Source organism: Plutella xylostella, chromosome 18 (assembly GCF_932276165.1).
Source record: "Plutella xylostella chromosome 18, ilPluXylo3.1, whole genome shotgun sequence".
Taxonomy (NCBI): Eukaryota; Metazoa; Arthropoda; class Insecta; order Lepidoptera; family Plutellidae; genus Plutella; species Plutella xylostella.
In genome coordinates, this window is record NC_063998.1 from 1,776,139 (window position 1) to 1,795,236 (window position 19,098).

Here is a 19,098-nt window from a genome sequence, read left to right on the forward strand (position 1 = left end):
AGCTTGCGAGTTTGACAAGGTACAAAAGAATTTAGCTACTTATGCAGCTGACTGTACAAATGGACACGCACACAACTACACTGGTCGCCGCTTGCTTTTGATCTCCAGCTCTTGTTCTAATCATTAGTCCAGTCAAGGAATGAGGTGTAGAGTGCGTGAGCAGGTAACTAAGCAAGCTTAAGTTTAAAGTAGCTCTAACTTTAGGTGGGTTGAACATTAACCAGCATATGTATATATATATTCTAAAAGGGAATAAAAAAATCTACAACTTCTTTCCTCTTCATTTTTTTCATTTATGAATAGGTTTAGACAATATGATGCAATGTTTATGAATGTTTTGACGTGAATACATTTTTCTTGTAAATTTCAACTTTTTCGAGGGTAATAGCTCGAAAACGGTTAGGAATTAGAAAAAAATATATGATATAAAAATTTTAGATAATTTTAAGAGCTACATTTTATTAGCTTATAATATTTCTCTCCAATGCACCGTTTTCGAGATATAAGCAAAAAACCAAAAATTCGTACCTTTATCCCCCCTCCTCCCCCCCGCTCATCACCTAGGAGTCAGGACTTTTGGTATGTTAACAACCTAAGCCCCCTGAACAAGTTTCTGAAGGAATCGCTTAGTTACCTGCTCACGCACTCTACACCTCATTTTGAGTCATTTATTGACTGGACTACAAAGGTTGATGTCGATATACATATCCTGTCCACCGTGTCTCATACAAGATACAATTTTATTGCTATGTATGAACGATTAGAAGGACTTTTTGTTTGTTCTTTAGCAATAAAGTAGACTAAACTAATTTTAATGACTTCAGCAACGTCTAAAAAGGTAATGAAAGAGGCTTATTAAGTTATCAATATATATATATATATATATATATACAGATTGCAGCTTTCCGGTGCCGGTGCAGTAAAAAGATCATGATTTTATCTGGTGGGTAAACGGTTTTTCATATTCCTGGATGTGGTCAAGTGGTTTTTTTTCTGTCTAACCGTTTAAAACTTGTCTAGTTCTAAGTACCTATATTTGTTAACTTAAATGCGTCTTATTATCTACTGTAATTACTTACACTTATTTTAATATAGAGGCAGATTAAATACGGATCCCAACTACCCAATTACTTGTAAGTACTAGAGGTTCTAAGTGTACCTAAGTTAAAATGACTTAACTCATCTAAACTAAGCACTACGAGTAGTACCTACCTATTGAGCTAGAAACTCCCATATCCGTCCTCGCTAGCAACCATAGACAAGTATTTGAGGAATGTAGCCTAGTCTATGCCGGGGCTAACGTCCTTGCCTGCCCGGCGGCAACCAGCCCGGTCTAGGTAGCCTGGGTTAGTGCCTAGGTGCTACCTAGGTCGCGTAGCTTGTAAGTCTAATATTGCGTCTCTTTATCTTACCGATTATTGAGGAACTCAGAGTTATCCTCTGGTTCAAAGAAATGAAAAAATCAAAGTGTCAGAATAGAGGTTATCTTCGAATGAAAATCATGCTGATTATTTTAGACGGTAATTTTTATCACTCAGATAGTTATGCAGATATGGTGAATCTGACCCACTTATCTCATAACCCCTGGCAATAGCAAGAGAAATGGTCTGGACCATTAGATCCGGACATAAAAATCTATTAATTATTATAAAACAAGAGCCACTATAAACGAAGGCAACTGCCTATCATCGCTTAAAAATCTTTACGCTTCAGTCCTACGTGGATACAAATACATTGCGAACTCAAATATTAATTACTAACACCCCTGTCTAGATCAGTTGGTATCCATAGAGAAACAGACAAATCATCACATTAATTAAAATCTGATAACAAAACTACTTTCTTCCTCAACTTAATGAACAGCAAAACAATGGACTACGCCGTCCAAAAGTATATCATTCGATCAGCAATTATTTTTGAAATACAATCTCTCTCGGCTTCGAGAATAGAATACCTACTCTATTTGGTATTATTTGCGTGGAGCTAGTTGGGATTCGGTGTCTAAAGGAAATACTTAGTCTGTTTCGAAATTTTAACATGACAATATTTATTTTAGTCAATATTAAATTTATTTGGGTAACGAAATATTAATTAACAACATTAGTCATAACTTAATTAGGTCTCTAATATACTATGTATCATGTCTATTAGTCCTATTACTAGGCATAACAACTTGACGTTTCTTTAAACATGGTCACAATCATCACTCTTTGGAAGTCAGGAATTCAAAGCCAGTCAGGCTCAATGGTTTTGGTTCTAATTGGTCTAAGTGGCTCAATCTAATGATGAGGACGGATGGCCTTCAGTCTCCACAATCTGTTGCAGCTCATACTCCTGAACCACTTGGAATATTTTGCTCTTCACTTGATTCCTATAATACGGCTTCAACTGCCGTAGAGTCGATCCAATGGACATCAAGAATGTATCAACGCCATCATATTCCTCCTCTTTCTTCAAACTTTTTCGTCTCTTCGGCGGTTCTGGTTCATGGATAACATCGTATTCTTCCTCTTTTTTCGACTTCTTGCGTTCTGGTTCAATAACTGTGAATTTCTCCTCTTTCTTCGGCCTTTTTCTATTGACAGGCTCCTCTTCTGTCTCCTCGTCTGCCTCCTCTAGCGTGTCTATGTTTGTGAATTCAAATTTTACGTCTCTCGGCTCTGCGTCGTCGGAATCGTACACCAAGTCTGCAGTATCCTGTTCTTCTAAATAAACTTGGAAGTCCTGTGGGTCTTCTTGGAAACTTAAGAAGGGGGTCAAGAAGTCTAGTTGCTCGCTGTACTTGTATTTGAACCTGCTTCCTCTGTGGTCGGAGGATGAGCTTCTGGATGCGATTTTGACGTTTTTACGCTTCGAGTCCCTCATCGTGAAGTACCTTGCTTTGCACACTCTTGCTGCGGAAACAATGTTAAGATTAGTACAAAAGGAGTAAGTAAACAGAGTTATTTTATGTACCTACTTTATTACCATATACCTAGTAGATACAGAGTCAGTTTTTGACATTTATCTGCTTGATTACGTTGTGTTGTGCCACTAATGTAATGATTATTTAGCCTCCATACATTTTTGACGGTCATCCTTTAATGCAGGGATGCACAGACCGCGGCCCGCGGGCCGCATGCGGCCCGCCTGTCCAATACTGGTGGCCCGCCGACAGCAAAAATTGTACTCTCGTACATTCGAATAATATTCCAGAATAAAACAAATTAAAATATATGTTCGCAAAGTACTCAATCACAGGCAATTCAAACAATTCCTAAGCTTCATATTTTGATTCAATATTTTCAAGACAGATTTTCGGAATAAAAAATCGTGAAACCTCCGTTGGACATATTCAGCAATACTTTCACGATTTCAGTTGAAAATGCGCCAGAGTCATTGTACCTAGTTAGAAATTATCGATATTCAAAACGACCATGATTTACGCAACAAAATCAACGAAGGAGACTTGCTGAACATTTACCACTGCTTTGGTATAAATACGTTCAAAGATGTGCCAGCTTATTAAGTTTGGTTTTACCCATATAATAGAACAAACCTTTTCAATACTTAATAATAAAAAGGCATAAATTGGGCTATTAAACAAAAAAACAAGAAATCGAAACCGCCTTGCAAATGAAAGTTTAGAAGCAGTTTTACGAGTGGCAGTGTGCAGTGCTTTGCTTCAAATTAATAAGTTCTTTTTAAATTTTAGCATTATTATCAATTATTTACTGTCTTTACCTATATTTCTGGCGGCCCGCCATCAGTTAATAATTTGTCGGAGTGGCCCTTAGTCTTAATAAGTCTGTGCATCCCTGCTTTAATGTAAACAAACAAAACAAAAAAAAAACATACCAAACACAATCAAACCTAACCTGTCTTGTCCATCAGATCCGCAATCTCATCCCATGCAGCTTTCGTGTCCAGCTTGTTGGCATATCTGGGGTCCGAAGGATCGTACAGGTGCCGTCGTTCCTTCACCAGCTCTATCAAAGCTATGTCTTGGTTGTAGGTGAACCTGATTCGGTCTTTGGTCCCAGTGTGTACCTGTAAATTGCAAAAAAATCTTTAGGTTAGTTTAATACTTTATGAAACTGTCATGTTTTGTCCACAGTCAAACCGAAAATATATTGTTTTTTTGGGAATGTAATGTGTGTATAACACTAATCAATGCAATCCTACTAATACATACTATAAAGGCGAAAGTTTGTGGGTATGTGTGTAAGAGTGTGTATGTTTGTTACTTCGTCACATCAAATCAAAACGGCTGAACCGATTTTAATGCATTTTTTATGGGGTCCAGGGTGTCAGCTAGACACCCTGGATTAACACATAGGCTACTTTTTACCTCAGATTCCCACGGAAAAACTTGTTAAGGTCAAGCGAAGCTCGCGGGTACAGTTAGTAAATGATAAACAACCTGACTGTCCGTATGAGAGCTCTCCTCATCGTCCACGGGTTCCCTGAAGAAGGGGATGACGAAGGCCATCTCCTGCTCGTACTTGTAGCGGCTGCAGGAGGCGCCCTCGTGGCTCCGGCGGATGGTGCGGCGCAGGTGGTCGCGCATGTTGATCCAGCGAGACTTGCAGAGTTTCTCTGCGAAATGACGCGATTATTGTGTGTGTAAACACGTTACTGTTTATTTATAAAAAGAAATACAAACGTTTAACGATAGGTTTTAAAACGTGTAAATAATTAATGCGTCTTTTTCTATCTGTATACTGTCAATCTACATTAGCGATAGCGTACAGTTGCCCGAGCACAGGATTCGAAACCTCCGTTTACGTTGCGTATTGGTTGCGTATCGTCGAATGTCACTGTCAAAATGTAAGGCAAATTTGTTGTTCCAAAAGTGGCATTTGTTTTTTCTACGTTAGGTGGAATTTCACCAAACGCTAAACGTATTTAGTAGCCTGTCATACGTCTGTCAGTTAGTACAAAATGTATTTAAAATTTGATTTAAATACGTTTAGCGTTTGGTAAAAGCGACCCTTCGTGTAGATTCGAAAATAGTATCGAATCCTATGCTCGCGCCTCAGTTCCTTTCTGCAACTCAGCGGCAGCGTGAGGCCGACTTATTACCCATTAACGTAACGTAATGTGGTTGACATATATCTCTGGTAATTTCAGATCAAGTGTACGCTACGCTAACCGAGGCTATAGCGTCGTTAGTATTTACAGTTTCAAAGACAACAACTCTACAAAAACGAAACACCTAAGTATAATTCGCAATCGCAATGAAACAGTTTCCCGCCATCTTCCGTCCAGCATATTATTATATCGTGTAGGTATTTTTGTAGGTAGGTAAGTACCTCTACTACCTACCTATTCACTTCAGTTAGAGCTTATTTTTCAATAGCCTATCTTAGGAATAATTATTCTGATCCTGTCGCGTCCGAATGTTTGTGTTAGACAGTGACAGCAACAATTTTATTCGACAGATATAAAAAAATCAGCCCTTTAATGATTGATACGTGTAATATACACCCTCTGCGTATTAGTGTAAGTAGGTATATGAAATAAATAAAATAAAATATATAAGAAAAAAATAAAAACTCTTTACTTACCTGGCTTCTCCATCTGTTCGCCGATCTTCTGCCAGACTTGATCCCGCATCTCATTGTCCGAGTTCTTCAGCTCCGTCGTATCGAACAGGATACGGTTCTGCTCCACGAGCCGAATCAGTTTTAGATCCTCCGTGGAGTTGAATAAAGACACCCTCATCTTATCTACTACAACTTTAGGACATTAAATAAGTGAATTGAACTAAATATTAGCGCACGGATGAAAGTGAATGATATGAAAATGTGTATTTATTGATGTTTGTGTTCGGAGTTTGCCGTTCGGTGACTGGTGGACGATTGCGGGCGACGCGTCGTGGCGGGGAGGGGGCGACGAGGCGGCAACGTAGCGCGCACGACACGCAACCGGCGCGGCGCGGACCCCGCATTCCCACGGTTTAAACCCTTATTACATTGCAATAAGGTCGTATATTGTTGGTTTCAGATGTTGGTTTGATGAAACGGTCTCTATGGGTAAGGGAACGTGACTGGAACTACGTCACGGCTTACGGCCGGCGCACGGAGCGGCAACGTGGCTGTCCCGTGCCGCGCACGGACGTAGACGTGTTATTACGGTTACGCATTTTAATCTATCTATCTAGTGTCTGCTGAATCTAGTAAAGTGGTTTTCGATGTGAAGTTCACTAGTACGAGTGCAAAGGTGGTGCAAGCTTGTCGAAAGGTTTTCTATACTTATACCTAGACGGATCACCGCGATTTGTATGCGTATTATTAATTCCAAACGTTACCGTCAGTGGTGCTTTAATTCGTGATACGGCTACTTTATGGGCAGGTATAAATTAAGTACTTATATATTATGTAATATGTAGGTTGTATGTATACTTGTATAGGCTTTACTTTAGTAGCATATTACGGAAACCTACAGCCTTCCTTCCCAGTCATCGGCAATGTCGCCATATGGCCACTTCGCCCATGACCCATTCCGGGTCATAACACCATATTGACTATCGTATGACCCTACGTCTAGAGTGGTCTCTCGCATGTGAGTCACCCAGTGACCATGATATTGAGTGCTGTGTGGGGGTAGAGTAAGTATTATTTGCAATATGCTAGCTTTATGCTTTTGCTTTCAGGTTTACGACCTATGATGGTTATTCTATATTGAAGAAAAACGAACGAACGAGAGCTTTCGTGCAATCGGCACGTTTAATCTCGTTGTATTAAGCGTACGGATTGCGCAGTATATCTTGTTCGTTCGCCGATTTAGAGAATGACCCCCACAGGTCCAACTTGATGAGCATCACATGAGCTTTACAATTATTTGACATTATAATTAGTTCCATTACAAAATTACCATAGTGCATGATACCTCATAAGTACGTAAACATCACATAACCTTCAAGGTTAACTACATAACCTAAGGTTATCTTCCATCACCTTAACCTCAGCTTTGTTTAATCTCACAACATTCCACAGAAGTTGCAAACTATTCGCATTGAAATAAATGCACAGGCTAACTGCACGCTAACACGCGACTATGAGTGATCAAAAGCAAAATAGTTTCTCAAAAAAGTATTTTGGTAAAAGATATACATAAGTAATGCAGTAAAAAAACTACGTCACATCATCCCATCACGTCCCCACTGCTGGGGCACGGGTCTCGTTCCAGTGAAGGAAGGGTTTTAGGCCTAGTCCACCACGCTGGCCTAGTGCGGGTTGGTGGACCCTGAAAAGAACTACGTACTTACCTATATTCAATGTGACTTCTTTAAATAATTTATTATCCCGTGCGCAACTCGTCTTGCAAGCTTAGTTTTGTAGTAAAAGCGCAGGCATGCTCCCAGCGATCCTAAGCTTTAAGTTAGACCAATTCCTCGACTGTACAATCATACGACGCGTCACTAGAGGTATCTACAGGGACAATGGATTGTCATACCATATAAGTCTGCGAGATACCAGCACTTTAGTATGGCGGTCACGACTCATAGCCACAAATGTACCTGGCCAGCTCGTTTCACTTTTATTTCTAAGGAGAGTGACATTCCACTGTCCTTGGCTTTCTATACTGTGCTGCCTGCATTACTTATGAGGTTTATGAGTGATGACTTGTTGACTTTGAGGAAATACCTTATCTACAGAGATCCTGAAATAGTTGGTACTACTGCATTACATGGTAGGTATATTTAGTTTGAGTGATAAGAGTGGGCAATGTAAAAGCACGAGCTGTGGGGATAGATAGAGAGATGACCCTTCGGCACACATAGAGGCGTATCTAGTCGGTCGCTAACTAACATAATATTATATTGTACTTTAACTGAGTAGTTTAGGTACTTCGCTACGCAATAAGAGTTTTTCATGACAGCTAAAGACCCACTAATATGCCAGTTGCAAAATCCTACATCTGATGTCTTCCAATAATTGTAGCATTCTAAATAAACCCTATAATCTAAAAAACCAGTATGGATCATTGAAATACCATTCAATTCTATCCTAGGACAGGTGGCCTAGCAAAAAATATATCTCACATGTTACCTGTTAGATGCAAAATGCCATCTGATGTCTTCCAATACTTATAGCATTCTAAATAAACCCTATAATCTAAAGTATCTAAACCGACCAGTATGGATCATTGAAATACCATTCAATTCTATCCTAGGGCAGGTGGCCTAGCAAAAAAACATATCACCTGTTACATCTATCAACTGCCTGCCGATACCTCACCGCATTTCAAACGGGATAGCCGGCCGCCTGTTGGGGCAAAAAACATCTTCGGGACAAGGAAAGGAATGTCTATAACAGGTTGCATGGTGACCGCTGCAACGCATAGCTCGCGAATAGGGTGAGACAAGTTTTTAAAGAATAGGCTCTTTCTTAGTAATCTATGGATTTGGGTATGTCTCCAATTTCACTATGGCTAAATAAATACTTAGGTAAGTTATTTTTACTAGGAAGTCTACAATCTAGTCTAGATAGATAGGTAGGTGAAAGAAAGCTTCATCATCATCATCATTAGTATACCTGCTTAATCATCATTAACTGGTAATCGATATAGGTAACTAAGTATTTCTATGTCGACCTACGCTTCCCAATCGATACTTACATGATACTAGATACTGATCTATGTATGGTATCATTATACAACGTATTACCTACATTTTAAACTCAACGTCATAGACGATAGAACAGTACCTATCAATCGGAGGAAAAGTGAGAAAATCACCGGGAAAACCTTATTGTTTGACTTTGAAAGTGCGAGTTTCGGAATCCCACCGCGCGGCGCTTACCGGCGCTAGTATCGCTTCAACCGCGGTCGCGAGCGCACGCGTCTGTCGAACGCACGTCTTATCAGTGTAATCTTTTATCAAAACTTTACGTGAAACATCCACAACTACTCCCCAAAACACAATAACGCCTAAATCATACCCGTGACAGTGAAAACAAGTGTTCAAACCTAGTTTCTAGTGCTCCAACTGGCAAGTGTGTGTGTTTGTAGAAGTTTTCTCGTGGTTTTAGTACTAAAATCTGTGGTAAATCGTTGTGCTAACGGAACTTCAGTCGTGTCGGATTGTTTGTCATCGGCTCTATTGGATTTTTGGTGTGTATCAAATGCTTATCAATCTATAGTAAAATAAAACGGTATTTTGTGTAAGAAAGTTGTACTAATAGTAATATAGGTATGAACTCTATAGGTACCTTCAATAACTTGTAACGGTTCCGGAATTTGAACTTTGACTTGGCAGTACCTAAGTAGGCAGGTTCTTGACCTTCATTGGTAGATTTTTATTATTTTTGATGTCTGCTGCCCTTTTGCCTTACCAGAAGAACTTATAGGTAGGTAGGTTCCTATTGGCAAAATTCATAAAAATAGGTAGGTGTCAGCTGTTTTTCATGGATTCCCCCAGTTCCTCCATTTGGTTATTCAAGGTGAGTGGTTGATTCTGTGCTGTGTAACTTTATACATATATACTTATAGTAGCTAGGTTATGTACCTAGTAGGTACCTAGGTACCTACACACAGATAGGTAGGTACCACCTTCGAATGTAACTAGTAGGTTAGGTAGGTACACGACCTTCTCCCTAATAGGTAGTAGATCATGTACCTAACTCCTACTCCCAACTTCCAATTTCACAGTATTTGCATTTGCAGTTAAAAATCTACCTATACCTATACGTTTAGGTAGGTAATTATACTAAGTTGGTAGAAATACCTACTATAAGACACGAGTAGCCCACGTCAATACGTGCAAAACGGCAATAATTACACATAAAAGCTATTTTTATTGCAATTTCCTATAAAAGGCTAGCCTACAAGGTGATACCTGCGGATATAAGGCCCAACTTGGGCCGGGCGAGTGCCCAAGTGGCCACTATAACCACTCCAAGTTGTGATGGGGGCCGCTGACCTCCACAAACAAGTATGGATACCTGCTTTCATACCTGCCCGGGCTAAATCCGTACCTCCATGACATTGCGGGCTTATTGGCTGTTTAGAGGGACTTTCCCTTGTCCTGTTGAACCCCGAATGAAAGCAGTTTGGGAGTTAGATGAAGTCGTGTACGGAACCGTAGGTTACATAATTATTGAACTAGGTGCTTACACTGCCTACCTGAGTGATTTGGATTTTAGTTAATATCGGCTATACATATTACCAATGTGGTTTGATCGAGATGCTGTTCTCTCCCCTTTTTTATTAGGGAAAATAGGCCGGTTTTCGGTCTAAACCACTTTTTAAATTCACTGTTAAGTTTTAACCGTGTCTGTTAATGAAGACGTTTTACCTAAAAATAAAACGTATATTAAACATACTTACCTTATTCGAAGTCTAATAATAATTGAGAGAGACATCTCTTTTCCTTTTCGTATTTCCTGCTAAATACCACGTGACTTCCGGCGACTTCCCTTGAATTTGACTTTTTCCCACCACCACCGGCAGTTGGCGCCATTTTGTTGGCTCCAAATATATTCGTCATTGCGTCTTGTTGAATGCCACCAGGCAGAAATAAAATTATTAGACTTCGAATAAGGTAAGTATGTTTAATATACGTTTTATTTTTAGGTAAAACGTCTTCATTAAACAACTTGACCGTTATTCGAAGTCTAATAATAATTGAGAGACGTGTTTGATATCGCCTGGTGGTGGTGGACGTCAATGTGACTATATGAATGTTATTTAGGGACACATTAACAATGAGAAGCTTGTGATAGCTTAGCTCCTACTGTAGATAAATATAGAACCATAATTTGTTAACTCTAGGATAACAAGAAAACATTTCACATTATGTGTGACATTCATTTATTTTTTAAAGATATATGTATAAATAATCAATACAAATTAATGTTAAGTATCCACGATATACTGAACGTAATAATAATATAACGATTCTTGAACATAATTCATTAAATCATCTATCTTGCATCAAATGAGGTGACTGAAATAAATTCAGTCTGATTGACAGTAGGTAACTTAAAAATAAATTATTGTAAATATCTAAATTAGGGTACAACTGCGTTGAATAAATCAGAAACAGTATTATTCACATTATTTACATTAATGATTTGACGACAGTAGAATCTTTTAAATGTATTTTCTGATCTCCAGTTGCCTCGAGTAAGTATTTCCTCTATTGGAGCGTTCTCAAGCCAACTTTTTGAAGCTACTGCAGACCGGAAACTACCAGCTGTGGCCTCTATGCCTGACTCCTTCAAAATATTTTTGACCCATCTAGCAATAATACACCGTGTAGCTGGTTTAGCTTTACCACAAATTGATAGAAATAGGTGACTAGATTCGGCAGCACTTCTTCGTTGCTGTCCAATAATAATGAGCCTTCTCACCCAATGAACTGGACAAAGAGATCTATTATTAGTATTTACTTTTAGCTTCCAGCCAGATTGGCGATAATCAACTGAGTCCGTTTTTGAACCAAATACTGGCCATAAAACAATCGAGTCCTGAGAATCAATACAATGATTAGAATCAACACGTAATAGCGTCAGGTCATGTACGCGTCGACCAGAACATAGCAACAACATTGTGGCCGTACACTTTGAAATTTCATAAAGGTTATCAGTTTTAGGATCTAACGTAGCTAAATGATGAATTACTTTGTCAATGTCCCACACAGGTGGTTTCGGAACATTAGGCTTTGCTAAGGCTATAGATTTTAAAATTCTTTTGACCATAGGATGATCACTAAGACGGTTTATGGCTTGCGGATCACAAAATGTTGATACTACTGACTTATGAGTTAATATAGTACTGTAGGATAAGCCTTCCTTTTGATGTAAATCAGCCAAAAATCTCGATAAGTCTGATCCGCTTGGCTTATTCGTAGAAATTTTGTTTTCACGTGCCCAATTGACCCATCGTGTCCATACTGGCTTATACGTCCGTATCGTAGAAGGACGCCAACTTTTCAACAAGAGATCCTTCTGCTCCTTTGTCCACCCGACTAAATGTTCCTGCCACCCCCACATCTCCACACCTCCAGCGTCATTTCTGTCACTTTCTGTGGTGGGAGGCCGGTTGAGACGTCTACTAGAACGTTCTTCAGGTTCATGATGGTCCACGGTGGAGCTGTGGCTCGGTTTTTTAGATCGGGTCTCCAAAATACTTGTTCCCATCTGGGGGCTACAATGAGGTACATCCCTTGACACGTGTTCAGGTGTTGTAACACTTTGGGCATCAAAAATGGCGGGGGGAATACCCACGCCAGCTCGTAGTTCCATTGTTGTGTCATCGCATCGTGAAAATCCGCTAGCTGATCGTGACAGTCCAGGGAAAAATATCTGGGAACTACTCGTGTCAGGCGGGAGGCAAACAAGTCGATGACTGGGGTTCCCCATTTGGCGAAAATCTGAGTTGTAGCCTGAGGGAGCAGATGCCACTCTGGCCTCTTGCGAAATCGAGATAGGTGATCTGCCTCTACATTGTAAGCCCCGGGAATGTGGTAATCAATCAATCCAATAACATGAATATCTTGTACGTTATTTCCAGCAGACCCTGCGACTTGGTACCGCCTTCGTTCCTCAAGTAGGATACAGCTGTTTTGTTGTCGCATTGTAAATGCAGAGATCCGAAACGAAGGTTCTGACATTGATCTTCTAAAGTTTTTAAAATGGCAAGTAACTCCTTTCGATTGCAATGGAGTCCCTTTTCCTGCGATGACCATGTTCCTGTTACACTCAGATTGTTTATTTGCGCTCCCCACGCTACATCTGAGGCGTCGGTCACAACATAATGAGTGGGATATGGGTGGTGAACCGGAGATGGATCCTTGAGGTGAATTAGCCACCATTGTAGTTCCTGTAGAACAGCCTCGTCCAGTAACATTCTTGTATGATCCTGAGACCTTCTTTTCGAGGCGATCAATAATCGCTGTAGCTGTCGGTAGTTTAGCCTGCCGCGTGGGACAGTGAAGCTGGCAAAGTTCATCAGGCCTATCACTCGTTCCAAGTCCTTGATAGTGGCCCTTTTGCTTGTGGATATGTTTGTTATCATTGCTGATAGTTTGGCACACTTCTGAGCGGGAAGTGACTTTTGGTTGTGCTTGCAGTCCCATGTTATGCCAAGGTATTCTATTGTTTGACATGGCTGTACAACTGATTTGGCGTAGTTTATTTTCCACCCCAAGTACTCTAGTAGATTTACTGCTATTTTTATGTGGTCCTTTAGAACACGAGCATCCTGATTGGCTAGCAAATAATCGTCCAAATATACGACCAGGCGGATGCCGCGCTGGCGAAGGATCTGGGCCATCCAATTGCTCACGGAGGCAAAGGTTTTCGGAGCAGAACTTAGTCCAAAAGGTAGGCAGTTCATTTGTAGAAGTTCCTGTTGATAAATCAGGCGTAGAAACCGACGATGGGCTTCTGATATGGGTATGTGGAAATACGCCTGGGAAATATCGATTTTTGCCATCCAATCGCTCGGTTGTAGAAAATCGGGAATTTTGTACACATTTATCAATCTGAATGGCGCTGTGTACACATAGCGGTTTAATGCCTTTAGATTGAATATGGGTCTCATACTGCCGTCTCATTTCGGCACCAGAAACATCGAGGACAGGAAACTTGGGCTCACATCGACCTTGGCCAATACTCCCTCGTGTTTCATTTTTTCTATTATCAGGTCCATTTCGTCGCTGGACTGGATGGGACTTTTGGGATTCGACATGTTCGGCATTTGAAGCGGAGGCTTCGAAATGAAAGGGATACGGTATCCTGAAGTAATTTTTGTAATGTAAGCTGGTGCCCCTAGGTTCACCCATCTGTGATGGTAAAATTGTAGTTGTCCGGCATGAAATTGTTGGGTGACGTGACTCGGTGAGTCAGTATCGTCGTTTATTACCTCTCCTCTCCCGGTGGGATGAGGGAGAGTTTCTCCTTGGTCGGCCATGATCTTGCCGGCCGCTGCCAGGTGCTTGTTGCTTACCACCACGGCCACGAAATGGCTTATTGTTATAATTACCTGAGGTTGACCTGGTGTTCGCGGCTTGTATATTACCTTTGTAGTTTGGTCTCTTTTGCACGTGTACATTGCGTTGCGCAGATGTACTAGGAGTCGGATCGGTCTGCGGTGCAGAAACGCGATCCTTTTCACGAGGCCAGAATACTTTCCGTACTCCTCCGGCTCTCTCCAGAGTTGATGTAAACTTTTCAGTCTCAAAGAGATTATCACAGGAAGGCGGAACCTTACGCAGTGAAGTTTTATGAAGTGGGTCTTTGACGAAAGCTAGAATAGCCTCGCGTCTTTGCTGAATTATTTCAGCTCTGTGGCCGCAAACCATTTGTAATATATCGTTAGATGTTTTTGAAAAATCACCTGTAACGAAAATATCTTCGATCCTTTTATTTAGGTGTTCGAGCCTTCAGCTTGAACCACTTGAGATTACGCTCTCTCTTTCGGACTATCTCTGTCTCTTTCTAACACGTTGTTGCTCCACTGTCTACGTCATCAGCAACATGAACTCTGGTTATGTGATCTGTGACAGCACGCCGCAGCCATCTTGAATTCAGTACGCTTATAACTCTCAAACGGACAAGACGTTTCTCGAGTGATAATATAACTATACTTACGAAACAGGTTAGTACACACTTTTACAACAATTTTCATCATTCCGCTCGGCGCCCCAGGCCCAGCGACGAAATAGTGCCCTCGAGGCATCTTCACACTTAGCCAACTGTCTTATACGACAAGGAACTTGACGCGACAATTTCGCACGACCTGATGCGACACTAAAATCGCACTAAGTAATCAATACGACATATGAGCTGATGCGACGTCGCATGAAAGGTCGCATGACTTGATACGACATTGCCGTCGTCGCACGGATTTTAAGGCGTATGAATTGATGCGACGTCGCATGAAAGGTCGCATGACTTGATACGACACTACCGTCGCACGGATTTTAAGGAGTATGAAATGATGCGACGTCGTATAAATTAACACAACTATATATATCATGAAGGTCGATGATTATCAATGGTTCTTTGTCTTTTAAATTTCAGAATGCCGGCTCAAATAAAAACACTGGGTGAAATTGCTGTCGACCCACCGCCGGACGATGATGTCGCATCCCTGAATGCAATTCTATCATTCATGGAAGAAAACTTTCCGAGTGATTGGCGAACCTGGGAAATCTACGATCACTCCTATGCAGACCTTTTTGGAGATGAAATTCAGCCAGCCGTCGAAGCAAAACTCAGGTTTGCTATACCAAACCAGGACTTAGCGAGAGCATTTGGACTTCCGTCTTTATCGGAGCGAAGCTATCGGCAAGCTAGAAGGAAGCTATGTACATGGGCGATTGGCAGAGCCCTTATCTACTCGCCACATTCAATCATGCAAAAGATCCACGACCGTTGCTATTCAAAATTCATGGACGTGGTGGCTAAGATTAAAGCTAAAATCACGCCGGTCAGAAGGGCCAGGTCCTCGGCTGAGAAATCTACTACTCAGAATCCTGATTCTCCCGGCTCGCAGCAGGAGGTGTTAAGAAAGAGAAGTCTCTCACCACCGGCTCAATCAAATAGAACAAAACGTCGGAAATCTAATAGTATGGAACAAGGTAGCTCCGACCACCTATTAGCTACCGTGCTACAACAACAGATGGAGATGTTCAATAAGCTCCTACAAGTATCGGTGGACACGAACCAGAACTTAAGAAGCTTGGGTGAACAGCTAACACATGACCAAAACCAGAATGCACCACAGGACGAGGCCGGTTTATTAAATGCCTCATTCGAATCAACACCAGATAGTACAGCCGATGTAGAGGTAGAACCGGAACAAGTAAGCGAGACTGAACAAGACCACTCCGCGCCTGTCAACTCGGCTTCTCGCGAAAGGGATCTTAATCTAAAAATATCAGAATTACAACACGAATTGAATACTTTAAGACGATCTCAACAAGCGACTGAGGCAGAAGAAGAAGAAGAGCGCGAGGAATACGACTTCGAACCAACAACTGTGGAGAAGGAAGCAAAATTTTCTAAAGCAGACCCACGTCTTTTAAAACAAGGAATAGAATGTCAGAGACTGGGGTCCCAGGGCTGGGAAAATATAAGATATTCTGAGGTGCAAAAACAATTTCAAGCTTCACCAGCCTTTTGTGCATTGAAAACCAATAATATTCTGGCAAACATCACACCTGGTTGGTCTTCCTTATCTATCCTTGAAAAATTTGACCACACATTGGGCGCTATTACAAATGGACTCCTTCAACAAAGGAAAATTTTTAAGGAAGTGGTTGATGAACTGCCCAGTAACGTTCGTCAAAAAGTTGGGAATGAATTCTTGGCCGTTAACTGCAAATTCCGCAAACAATCCGACGATCTATTGCAGTACGTGTGCGGACGAAGGGCAGAAGTATTAAAAATGCGTAGAAGCACGTACAAACCGAAGAACAAAGTCTTGGCTTCATTACTCAACGACATACCACCAACGGAAAACCACTTGTTCGACGACGAAAAACTGTGCGATGCTATAAAGCAGCAAGGAGGGGTGTATAGGTTTTTTCCTTTCAGGCAAAGAAAAAGGGGGGAGGAAACAAAAAGACCCGAGAGGAAAGCCGATCACCGCATCTCCTATCAAAACACAAATAATAATAAAAGACCGCGCCAAAACGAAACGAACTGGCATTCCACTAAAAAATTTGACAGCGGTAAGCCCAAAGGTTCCACCACACACATCAATAAAAGAAAGTGGAACACTTCGACAAAAAAATGACTCCTTATCTTTCAGAGCGGGGCAGCTACAAACGCACATAGACGAGTGGGAAAAGTGTGGTGCCCCAAAAACAATACTCAAGATTTTAACACACGGCTACAGAATACCATTCAAATCAAAACCCGTGATCGTAGAATTGAACGAAGACTTAATGAAAAGATACCAAACAAAACAATCAGGTGCAATGTCAACGGAAATTCAGAAAATGCTATCAACAGGAGCAATTCAAAGGAGCAAATGCCGAAAAGGTTTCCTGTCGACAATGTTTCTTCGCAAGAAAACGGACGGTTCAAATCGAACGATTTTCAACCTCAAAAGGCTAAACAACTTCGTGGCTACGCAAAAATTTCGACTATTAAATCACCAGAAAATACCAACAATCCTGGGAAAGGAGTACCACATGATGAAAATAGATATCTCACAAGCCTATTACCATGTACCGATTCACGTGAAACATCGTCCCTTCCTATCACTGGCATATGGTGGAGAAACATATCAAATGACTTGTCTTCCTTTCGGGCTATCCAGCGCCCCATCAATTTTTTCCAAAATCACCAATTGGTTGGCTCACAGTTTTCGACAACAGGGTATAAAGACGATCGTTTATCTGGACGATTTCTTGATTGTTCACCAAGATCCTCAAATTCTGCAAACGCAAAAGGATTATGTGGTTCAGCACCTGAATCTATTAGGATGGACGGTAAACAATCAAAAATCCTCAATAGTACCAGTAAAGAGACTAGAATATTTGGGAATAGTCTGGGACACAGGGAGGAACATAAAATGTCTTACAGAAAAGAAAGTTGTATCACTTCAATCGGAAATAAAAGCAATAGTAAGGAAGAATTGCTGGAGTTGGCACGAGGCCAAGGTAATTTTGGGCAAACTAAATTTCGCGGCGTTTGTTGTACCACTAGGACGCCTTCATTGCCGCAAACTCCAGAGAATCGCTGTGACTCTCCCAGAACAGGACAAATATTCAAAGTTCAAGCTACAACCTCATGCCGTCGCAGATTTGACTTGGTGGGTAGAAAATGCGCACAAGTCAACGGCAATCCATCACCCCACTCCAACCTTGTTTATAACAACAGACGCAGCAGACAGTGGGTGGGGTGCAACAGTGAACGGAAAGAAGTTTTGGGGACCTTGGCTACCGAATCAGAATCACTGGCACAGCAATTACAAAGAACTGTGGACAGTTTACGAAGTCCTGAAATGTCTGGGACCACAGCTAAAAGAGAAATCGCTAATGCTTCAATCGGACAACCGTACAGCTGTAGCATACTTAACGAAAGAAGGGGGAACGAAATCACTAAAACTTCTAGAAATAACGACGTTGATTCTAACATTATGTCAAAGACGGAAATGTCACATTACAGCTCGGTATTTACCAGGGATCTACAACGGCATCGCGGACGGTCTGTCACGTTTAAAAAGCCTACCCGAATGGACATTGAGTCAAGAAGCAACATCTATGGTTTTCGAGAAGTTAGGTTATCCAGAGATAGATCTCTTTGCAACTTCGAGATCAGCGATTCTCCCAGCATATGTAAGCGAAGAAGCCAACGACACTCAGAGCCAATTCGTCGACGCTTTCAGCAGGAAGTGGGAGTACAAGTTGGGCTGGATTTTTCCCCCTCCTTCGATGATCCCGAGGGTCCTACACCACCTCAACGATTCAAAAGGAACATACTTATTAGTAGCTCCAGTCTGGGAGAAACCACATTGGAAAACCGATCTCTTGAAAAGAGCATTACGTCCTCCACTCCTAATTCCAAATCTACGGAATTATCTTACAGACCTCCGAACGAACCAGCCACCTCCAGCTGTGGAACAACTAAATTTAGCGGTATGGATGGTTCGGGCTGGGCCGATCATGTAAAAGATTGGTCAAAAGATGAAGTAGGCATATTAGAAGCTTCTTGGAGGGCGTCAACTATAAAAACTTATAAATACGCGTGGAAAAGATGGAAAATGTGGGCATCCGCTAACAATGTTCTAGTAAGCGATCCAAAAGCAGCAGATCTGGCTAAATACTTGTGCTTTTTACACAATTCGGTGAAATTGGCCCCACGTACAATTCTTTTACACGAATCGGTGGTTACAACTTTCGCGAATCCAACTCAAGGTGATAACTTAAATTCTCATCCCCTGGTAAAACATGTCTTGAAAGGCATTTTCGTTCAACGCCCACCGGTTAAGAAACCCCTCTCCTGGAAAATGGACGACTTGATTAAATTTCTAGAAGCATATCTGTTCGAGGAGAACTTATTTACTGTATCTAGGCACACAGCAGCCTTATTACTACTTGCGTCCGGAAGAAGAATACATGACCTGACGCTTTTAAGGTTAAAAACGGGATTC

General features: G+C 41.2%; 2 protein-coding genes across 3 annotated transcripts in view; one reads left to right on the top strand and one right to left on the bottom strand.

The window, feature by feature from the left end:
- Positions 1–2,051: 2,051 nt before the first annotated feature.
- Positions 2,052–5,942, bottom strand: LOC105393427. The gene is made up of 4 exons (XM_048627482.1): positions 5,550–5,942; positions 4,403–4,578; positions 3,858–4,029; positions 2,052–2,894 (listed from the first exon to the last, which is right to left on the bottom strand). Exons 1-4 carry the CDS (start codon positions 5,704–5,706, stop codon positions 2,275–2,277), a joined length of 1,125 nt encoding a protein of 374 aa, XP_048483439.1. The 5' UTR covers positions 5,707–5,942; the 3' UTR covers positions 2,052–2,274.
- Positions 5,943–8,783: 2,841 nt separating this feature from the next.
- LOC105393426 (echinoderm microtubule-associated protein-like 2) overlaps positions 8,784–19,098 on the top strand; it is a 60,331-nt gene continuing 50,016 nt past the window's right edge. For both annotated transcript variants that reach the window (XM_048627341.1, XM_048627343.1), the window contains exon 1: positions 8,784–9,099. The gene's annotated coding sequence lies outside the window, so the exon portion shown is untranslated. The remainder of the gene's footprint in view (positions 9,100–19,098) is intronic.